At 62.2% G+C, this 9,895-nt stretch overlaps 1 protein-coding gene across 1 annotated transcript; it reads left to right on the top strand.

The window, feature by feature from the left end:
• Positions 1-4,198: 4,198 nt before the first annotated feature.
• Uts2r (urotensin 2 receptor) lies at positions 4,199-5,332 on the top strand. Its single transcript, XM_076870414.2, has one exon. The coding sequence runs from the start codon at positions 4,199-4,201 to the stop codon at positions 5,324-5,326; it is 1,128 nt and encodes a 375-aa protein (XP_076726529.2). The 3' UTR covers positions 5,327-5,332.
• The last annotated feature ends 4,563 nt before the right edge of the window (positions 5,333-9,895 follow it).

The raw sequence follows: 9,895 nt of genomic DNA, 5'->3' as shown, positions 1-9,895 counted from the left end.
GTAGATTCAAACAGCAACTCTTTATTCCCGAACTCACACCGGCCGTCTACAAACACGCTCTGGGGGAATCCACGTTCTCTGCCCAAATCCACTCTCTCCCAAATCCACTCCGCATGGGCTTCTGTCTCCCAAAATATACTGTCTGACCCTAAGCACTCAAGAGGAACTCAGCAGCAGGATACGCCCTATTCTAAAGGGGGAACACCCTAATCTCCTATTATGCTAAACCGCCCTATTCTAAAGGGGGAACACCCTAAACACGGATCCTGCCCTGGTCCTTGAGCAAGGTCACCTTTCAGAAGTCCTTCCACTAGACAGCCTGGGAGTAAGCTGGCAAGGAATTTGTCATACCTACTTGGCTGATGGCTCCCAGCAGCTAGGTGGCCAGGGAAGACTGCTGTTGCAGAGAGGCACTGGAGGCCCAACAGGCAGCAACTGACCACCGGCTGCCCACACCCTGGCAGCTGGCCTGCAGTCAGAGGTGGAGTCCCAGGAGGATAGAGAGTGGGCCATTTACCGGCCACCAGCGGTTGGCCCAGGGCAAAGGGGCCTCATTTCAACGTGACATCCTTCCACATCCAAGGCCTTGCTGCTTCCCAGTGTCACCCTCATGGGTTCTGCTAAAGTGTGAAAGGCCGTGAACAAAGACCCTGGAGTCAGGGGGCCAGGCAGAGGACCAGGTCAGGTCAGATGCAACCAGACCCCCTGAATCCCCAGACCTGCCTCTTTAAAGACCCTGGCTTTCTGGGAAGGGGCTGAGGCTTCCTGTGGTGGCAGGTTGCTTCGCCCCCAGAGCCTGATTGACAGCAGAGAATCCGAGTCACGAAGGCTCAGGGGAGGCTGCAAGCGGAGGCTGTGAGTGGCCCTGCGTCCTGGCTTCTCCACCCGGCACAGATCCAGGGCGGCGGGACCTGCCCATGCCCCCAGGTTGAGCCCAGCCACACCCGGCCTAGCCGTGACCTTCGCGGGCAGGAGCCTCCTGGAACATTGCCCTCCCTGAGGCCTCAGCGCCTCGGTGCCCCAGAGTCCCCGCCCGGCACCCCGCTCCCTTCCAACGCTGGGTTATTAATACCCGGGAGCTGGCGCTGGGCCGCGGCGCATTCCCAGCTGGCGACCGGGCAGGTGGCGGCGGCCAGAGGCCGGGCCGGCGCCGCTCTCCCCGTGGAGAGGGCGGGCACCTCCCTCCTTTGCCTGGAAGCCCAGGAGGCCGCGGACCCTCCGCCCCTCCGCGCCCCGGCGGGGACAGCGCACAAGTTCCCCGAGCCCACTTTTCCGCGAAGTGGTTGGAGACTTGTGGGGAGCGACCAGACGCCAGGCGAGGTGGCTGTCCCGAGCGACCCCAGGCTGGGTGGACAGATCTGATGGCTCCGTGACCACCCGAGTGCCGCGGCAGGTGGGTGCAGGGCGCGGGGCTGGGGTGCACGGTGCTCCTGGCGCGGTCCTGGGAGCTCCTGCTGCCGCGGGGCTGGCATTGTGGTGCCCACAGGGAACGCCAGGTCCCTGGAGACGCAGGTCTTGATCCTCAAGGGACCCATGGAAGACCCTGAGCCCGTGCACGCCCCGACTTGGTGCGGGCTTCCTGGTGGTCCTGTCCCTGGGCCCTAGGCCCGGGTTCTGCCAGGCCGCCAAAGACCCTCCAGCTGCACCAGTTACTTGGGGACTGTCAGGCTGGGGGTCTTGCTCCCTTCTCCCCTTCTCTTAACAGTCCCACGGGGGAAGGTGGGAGACCCCCAGAGGGCTTGGGCACTGGCCAAGAGGTGGGGCAGCTGAGCCAGGGGGTCTGGGCGATTTCCGGGGGGTTAGCTGTCCAGCTGTGGGAGAGGACATGGCGGCCAGCTTCACCAGACCAGAGGCAGCTGCGAGAAGGAAGGCGGGAGGGACTTGGACATGTCTGGTCCCCTTCTGCAGCAGGAGCTCAGGGTCGCCAGGAGTAGGACCAGGCAGAATTCATCCTTAACATCATCAGCCTGGACGGGAAGAGGGAAGCCATCTAGAGGCAACACAGGGCTGGATATGGGGGAGGACAGCCTCAGGGCCTTCTCTCCTTTTATATATATATATATTAGTTGTAGTTGGAAACAATACCTTTATTTTATTTATTTTTATGTGGTGATGAATATTGAACCCAGAGCCTTGCATTTGCTAGGTGAGCGCTCTACCGCTGAGCCACAACCCCAGTCCCCGGGACTCTTAATGTTCTAAATGAATTTTATTTTTTAAAAATCTTTTCTCACCAAAGGTCATAGAGATATTCTCCTATTTTCTTCCAGAAACCCAACTGATAGATCTATTTAACCTTTTACACATAGATCTGCCATCCAAAGCTGTGCGTGTGGCATGAGGGTCCAGGCTCAGTCTGCCATCCGTGGCTGTGCGTGTGGCGTGAGGGTCCAGGCTCAGTCTGCCATCCGTGGCTGTGCGTGTGGCGTGAGGGTCCAGGCTCAGTCTGCCATCCGTGGCTGTGCGTGTGGCGTGAGGGTCCAGGCTCAGTCTGCCATCCGTGGCTCTGCGTGTGGTGTAAGAGTCCAGGCTCAGTCTGCCATTTGTGGCTCTGCATGTGGAGGGTCCAGGCTCAGTCTGCCATCTGTGGCTGTGGGTGTGACGTGAGGGTCCAGGCTCAGTCTGCCATCTGTGGCTGTGCGTGTGGTGGGAGGTGCCAGGCTCAGTCTGCCATCCGTGGCTGTGCGTGTGGTGGGAGGGTCCAGGCTCAGTCTGCCATCTGTGGCTCTGCGTGTGGAGTGTCCAGGCTCAGTCAGCCATCTGTGGCTCTGCATGTGGCGTGATCCAGGCTCAGTCTGCCATCCGTGGCTGTGCGTGTGGTGTGAGGGTCCAGGCTCAGTCTGTCATCCGTGGCTCTGCGTGTGGCGTGAGGGTCCAGGCTCAGTCAGCCATCTGTGGCTCTGCATGTGGCGTGATCCAGGCTCAGTCTGCCATCCGTGGCTGTGGGTGTGATGTGAGGGTCCAGGCTCAGTCTGCCATTTGTGGCTCTGCGTGTGGAGGGTCCAGGCTCAGTCTGCCATCTGTGGCTCTGCAAGTGGCATGATCCAGGCTCAGTCTGCCATCCGTGGCTGTGCGTGTGGTGGGAGGGTCCAGGCTCAGTCTGCCATCTGTGGCTCTGCGTGTGGAGGGTCCAGGCTCAGTCAGCCATCTGTGGCTCTGCATGTGGCGTGATCCAGGCTCAGTCTGCCATCCGTGGCTGTGCGTGTGGTGTGAGGGTCCAGGCTCAGTCTGTCATCCGTGGCTCTGCGTGTGGCGTGAGGGTCCAGGCTCAGTCAGCCATCTGTGGCTCTGCATGTGGCGTGATCCAGGCTCAGTCTGCCATCCGTGGCTGTGGGTGTGGTGTGAGGGTCCAGGCTCAGTCTGCCATTTGTGGCTCTGCGTGTGGAGGGTCCAGGCTCAGTCTGCCATCTGTGGCTCTGCAAGTGGCATGATCCAGGCTCAGTCTGCCATCCGTGGCTGTGGGTGTGGTGTGAGGGTCCAGGCTCAGTCTGCCATTTGTGGCTCTGCGTGTGGAGGGTCCAGGCTCAGTCTGCCATCTGTGGCTCTGCAAGTGGCATGATCCAGGCTCAGTCTGCCATCCGTGGCTGTGCGTGTGGTGTCAGGGTCCAGGCTCAGCTGCCATCCGTGGCTGTGCGTGTGGTGGGAGGGTCCAGGCTTGTTTTCCGCCCTTGATAAATGGAGATTGCAAAGGTCTTCTCCCTTTACCTCACTTTCAATTTGGACTTTTAAAGTCAGCAGATATTGCTTTGTAGTTAGAAGAAAACACATTTTTTAAAAATGTACAAGTGAAATGACATGAGAGAGAGGTGTCTCAGCTGGACCCCAGGACCCCCAGCTCCTCCCGCGCTGGCCTGACCCTGAGGGCTGCCCTGCTGTGCTCTGCTTTCAGAAAAGCTCAGTCAGCCCTGGAGGCTTTGGCTGGCATCGAGGCCTGGGCTGGGGTCCTTCTGGGGAATTCCCTGGGGACAGCTGGTCACATAGTCCCCAGGTCCCCCCCGGCAGTGAGACAGATGAAACAGAGGGCTCTTCTGTAGAGTCCCTGTCCCTCTGCGACGGAGTGGCCTGTGGGGGCTGTCCGTCTGGGGCCTGTGGGCGTGGAGGGAGTGCTGCCTCACCTTGACGGGCACCTCTCCCACAGGACGGCCGTTTGCCCACAGACACACCCCACCTGACCTCAAGGAACAGCGTGACAGCAGAGATGGCGCCAGAGTCCCCAACCACGTTCCCTGCGCTGGCTGTGTCAGCCAATGCCACGCCCAAGCCACCTGGTGGCCCCAATGTGTCCCTCAACAGCTCCTGGACCAGCCCGACGGAGCCCGGCTCCTTGCAGGACCTGGTGGCCATGGGGGCCCTCGGGGCAGTGCTCTTGGCCATGGGTCTGGTGGGCATGGTGGGCAATGTGTACACGCTGGTGGTCACGTGCCGCTTCCTGCGCACCTCGGCCTCCATGTACGCCTACGTGGTGAACCTGGCTCTGGCAGACCTGCTGTACCTGCTCAGCATCCCCTTCATTGTGGCCACCTACATCACCAAGGACTGGCACTTTGGTGACGTGGGCTGCCGCGTCCTCTTCAGCCTGGATTTCCTGACCATGCACGCCAGCATCTTCACCCTGACCGTCATGAGCAGTGAGCGCCATGCTGCAGTGTTGAGGCCCCTGGACACTGCGCAGCGCTCCAAGGGCTACCGCAAGCTGCTGGTGCTGGGCACCTGGCTGCTGGCACTGCTGCTGACCCTGCCCATGATGCTCGCCATCCGGCTGGTCCACAGGGGCCCCAAGAGTCTCTGCCTGCCGGCCTGGGGCCCACGTGCACACCGCGCCTACCTGACGCTGCTCTTCGGGACCAGCATCGTGGGGCCCGGCCTGGTCATCGGGCTGCTCTACGCCCGCCTGGCCCGGGCCTACTGGCTGTCACAGCTGGCCTCCTGCAGGCAGACAGGGCGGCTGCCCAACCCCAGGGTGCTCCGCCTCATCCTCAGCGTTGTCCTGCTCTTCTGGGCCTGCTTCCTGCCCTTCTGGCTGTGGCAGCTGCTCTCCCAGTACCAGGAGGCCCTGCCGCTGGCGCCCCGGACAGCGCGCATCGTCAACTACCTGACCACCTGCCTCACCTACGGCAACAGCTGCCTCAACCCCTTCCTCTACACGCTGCTCACCAAGAACTACCGCCAGCTCGTGCGGGGACGCCCACGCTCCAGGGGCAGCAGTGGCCATGGGGGCACCAGCAGCTTCCTGCCCAGTCACGTCCACTTCCAGAGGGACTCAGGACACTCACTGTCCTCCAGCAGCCAACAGGCCACGGAGACCCTCATACTGTCCCCTGTGTGAGCCTACTGGTCAGGGAGTCCAGGCAGGGGAGGCCCAGAGCCCAGGTCATGCCCTGCGGCCCTTCCCAAGCGCCCACTCCCAGCTGGCCTCTGCTGCTCTTCCTCCACCTTCTTCTGTTTCTCGCTGCTGCCCTCAGGGGCTGGCCACGTCCCCACCATGTGCAGACGCTCCTCCCACACACGTCTGGAGCCAGGCCTGCCTCCCAGGCCCGTGGGGGTCTGACGCCCAGCCTCGTGGTCCCAGAGCAGCCCCCTGCCCTCTGGGCTGGAAGGCCGTGGGCACCTCTTCCCGTCCCTGCCCCGCCCTCCCAGGCCCGTGGGGGTCTGACGCCCAGCCTCGTGGTCCCAGAGCAGCCCCCTGCCCTCTGGGCTGGAAGGCCGTGGGCACCTCTTCCCGTCCCTGCCCCGCCGCCTGGCTTCTGCTCTTCCCTGCTGAGCCCTGGGCACAATAAAGCCGGAGCTCTGCAGCCTCTGCCTCAGCACAATGGCTGGGGAGCGTCAGGGAGGGGGGTCCTGCCCCGGGACCACGGCACGTGGGGGGCAGCTGCCTGGCTGCTGGGGGATGCTTGTCAGGGGCTGGAACACACACATGTGGCTAAAAGGACTGTCCCTCAGTGTCAGGGATGACGGTACAGGTGGCAGGAAGACCACAGGAACACGGCTCTGTGGGCAGGCGGGCCAGGAGGGCCCGTTCTGGACCCCACTTCTCTAGGAACCCTCCTGCCCCCCAGAGCCAAGGTGCCCCAGACGGGGGACTTTCTGGAGCCACAGGGCTGTCCATGGCCCCTGACCCCCTGAGGTGGACATGAGCAAAGTGTTGGTCTCTTGGGGGCACGGGTGGCTCACGACCCAGGGAGAGAGTCACAGCACCTCAGCCTGACCCCACCTGGAAGCTCCTCCGGAGCAGAGAGCAGGGGACCACAGGGAGAGCCTGAGATGTGGTGGCCTGCTCCCCCAGCCAAGGTCAGGGAAGGGAACGTGCATGGGTCTGCGAGCACCTGGGACGTCCCAGATGTCCCCACAGGCCCGACAGGAGTAGCGTCCTAGAGAAAGACACGTGTGCACATGTCCGTGAGTGTGCACTCATCCAGGGCACCTCGGTGTGGCGGGGGCGGGAGGGAGACCCCGGGTGGAGAGGGCAGGTGAGCACTAGGCAGCGTCCTTGCAGAAACTGAGGTGGCGGCTGGTCAGCTGAGCACCGACGTTCCACCCCAGGAGAGTCGGGCAGGTGTACAGGGTCCTGCTGAGGCAAAGCACTCCGCAGGCGCAGGATGCAATGCAGCCCATAGGGGGCACCTGGCCTCTCCTGGCTCCTCTCCTGGCCCTCACCTGGTCTTCACCTGACCCTCACCTGGACCTCACCTGGCCTCTCCTGGTCCTCACCTGACCCTCACCTGGTCTTCACTGGGCCCTTCACCTGGCCCTCACCTGGCCCTCACTGGCCTCTCCTGGTCCTCACCTGGTCCTCACCTGGCCTCTCCTGGCTCCTCTCCTGGCCCTCACCTGACCCTCACCTGGCCCTCACCTGACCCTCACCTGGCCTTCACCTGACCCTCACCTGGTCTTCACCTGACTCCTCTCCTGGCCCTCACCTGGCCCTCACCTGACCCTCACCTGGCCTTCACCTGACCCTCACCTGGTCTTCACTTGACTCCTCTCCTGGTCTTCACCTGATCTTCACCTGGCCCTTCACCTGGCCCTCACCTGGCCTCTCCTGGTCCTCATCTGGCCCTCACCTGGCTCCTCTCCTGGTCCTCACCTGGCCTTCACCTGGTCCTCACCTGGCCCCTCACCTGGCTCCTCTCCTGGCCCTTCACCTGGCTCCTCTCCTGGCCCTCACCTGGCTCCTCTCCTGGCCCTCACCTGGCCTCTCCTGGTCCTCATCTGGCCTTCACCTGACCCTCACCTGGCTCCTCTCCTGGTCCTCACCTGGCTCCTCTCCTGGCCCTCACCTGGCTCCTCTCCTGGTCCTCACCTGGCCCTTCACCTGGCCTTCACCTGACCCTCACCTGGCTCCTCTCCTGGTCCTCACCTGGCCTTCACCTGACCCTCACCTGGCTCCTCTCCTGGTCCTCACCTGGCCTTCACCTGACCCTCACCTGGCTCCTCTCCTGGTCCTCACCTGGCCCTTTACCTGGCCCTTTACCTGGCCTTCACCTGGCCCTCACCTGGCCCTCACCTGGCCCTTTACCTGGCCTTCACCTGGCCCTCACCTGGCCCTCACCTGGCCCTCACCTGACCCTCACCTGACCCTTACCTGGCCCTTCACCTGGCCCTCACCTGGCCCTCACCTGGCCGTCTTCTCATACCTCCCACAAGGCACACACAGACACACAAGGACCCTACACAACTTGCTGCGGCTCAGTACCCCCTGACCCCACCCTCACTCCCTTTCCACCTCATTCCTGGCACCCAAGTCCCGGTGAGCTGCCAGAATCCAGCTCCCAGGGGCAGTAGGTGCCATCAAAGCCAGGAAGGTGATCTATGCAGGCTCCTCCAGCTCAGGAGTGTGTGAAGCCCAGCAGGCACCGTGAAGGCCCCTGGCCCCACCTGCCCTGGCCACACCTCTGCTCTGAGGCCAGGCTGGCCCTGAGACCCAGCCTGGCCCCCAAGACTCTGAGGCTGCCTAGAGTCCATGGGTCTGAGGCAGACAGGACCAGAGCAAGGCAGACAGCAGAGGGTCAGGACGAGGGTGCACACAGGTCGGTGTGCACAGATGGACTGAGCATCAGGCCTCCTGTCTCCTTGTTGGTCTGAAGCCCACCTCCGCAGCAATGGCTCTTAGCTGCGCGCCTAAAACTCACCTGTGTGAAGTGTGCTGCAGTGATCAGGCCATCCACAGAGGGGCGCCACTCTCACCACAAACCAGCCCAGGACACGCGTCTCCTGCAGGATACACACACAGCAAAGGCTCTGGAGACTGTGGGCTGGCAGCCTCGAGGCAGAATCTTCTCTCCCGTCTGAAGGTCTGGGAGCTAGCGGCTTTCAGACTCGCCCGCGTGGTGTGGTGCAGCTCGACTACCTAGAGGTGGATGCCTGGGTCTGGTGTGGGGCTGCCTCAGAACCGGCAAATCCCAGCCGTGGGGCTGGGTGGGTGCAGGCTAATGCATCCTCAGTAGAGACCCACTGTTCCCTGGGTGGCTGTGCCATGGGCACTCACCCCTGAGGCAGGACCCTTCACGTCCTGGCCTGCACTCGGACCTCTTGTAATTTGGGTGCATCTAGGGGAAGGGATTTGTCTGCACAGAAGCTACTTGGGAATCCCCTTGAGAGACGCTCAGTTGGGATGGAAAGTGTGGTGGGTCTGGGCTGGAGCGGGGTGAATGGTGGGGATCCTGGCTGTGTGGGGCCCACAAGGCTCCCAGGAAGACCTCGAACAGTGAAGCGGCCAGCATGGGGACTGGCTGGACTGAAGGGGGGTGACATCCTGCCAGGCCATGGGATACAGCCCTCTCTCCACTGACCCCACCCAACTGCCTCAGAGCAGAGCAAGATTAGGAGGGGAAGGTGACTGATAGGCTGTGGCCCACAAGTGGGGAATGAACAAATGGGTCACTGGGTCCCTTGGCTGGGAGTGGACACCCAGTACATGATCAGTTTTCTGGGCGCCTGGCTTTTCTGGCCAGCGGTGTCCAGGCAGGTCTGCAGGGGCTGGGTCACCTCTGCCCTGGCAGAGGGGTGACACCACAACTCCAGGCTGTCCATGGGGCCCCATGGACCTTTTTCAAGTACCCTGAGCTCCCAGGGGAGTGGCCCAGCCCAGTCCAAGGGCTGCCGAGCCAAGGCTGTGACTGCCCCAGGCCCCACCCGCTCTCCCCAAGAGTAAGCACTGAGATGTCGCTGATGTGGGTCCACAGGGGGGGACAGCAGGTGCCCAGCTGTGTGGGGACACACCAGGGCAAGGAGGTACAGATCTCACTACCCAGGCACCTGTCCAGGTCAAGAAACACACACACCTAAGTTCCCTGTACTTCTAACTTTTCCAGGAATAAAGCTCTTGGGAAGTACCACCTACAACAAGTAGATACCACTGTTTACTTGTCCACAGAGCTCTCTGCTTTGGGACATTGTCTCCATCAAAAGGAATTTGAGGGGACACCTACTGGATTGTGGGTGACCACAGCAATAGCATTTATGGGTGAGAGGCGGCCCTGGCCTGGGAGGGTGGCAGGGTGGATGACTGTGATTCATTTCCAAAAGCCTGAGCTCCTCCTGCCCAGAGCATACACCTGCCTGCCAGGTGGGTCCTGCCTGGCTACCTGAAGTGCCACCTGGGGCAGGCCCTGGGCTCCGTCACCCTCTGGGTGTGGAGCAGGCACTGCGGAGGTTGTTCCAAGCAGTGCAGGCGCCTTCCCCCCTCCCCCATGTGCAAAGACAGGTTTTTCCATTTAAATTCCAGACAGATGATGGTACCAGCGGGAAGGCAGCTTGTGGCCAGTGGGCAGCTCCACTCAGGCCTTTTCCAGGCTAGCTCAGGCCCCAGAGGAGCCCCGTCCCGCAAGCCATCAGGGGCAAGTGCCAGGTTGGCACTGGCCCTGGCTGAACAGTACCGTCCTGTGGCTTTGCTCTC

The sequence above is a fragment of the Callospermophilus lateralis genome, chromosome 11 (genome assembly GCF_048772815.1).
Source record: "Callospermophilus lateralis isolate mCalLat2 chromosome 11, mCalLat2.hap1, whole genome shotgun sequence".
Lineage (NCBI taxonomy): Eukaryota > Metazoa > Chordata > Mammalia > Rodentia > Sciuridae > Callospermophilus > Callospermophilus lateralis.
Note: the sequence above shows the minus strand (reverse complement) of the source record. Positions and strands in the feature narration are given on the sequence as shown.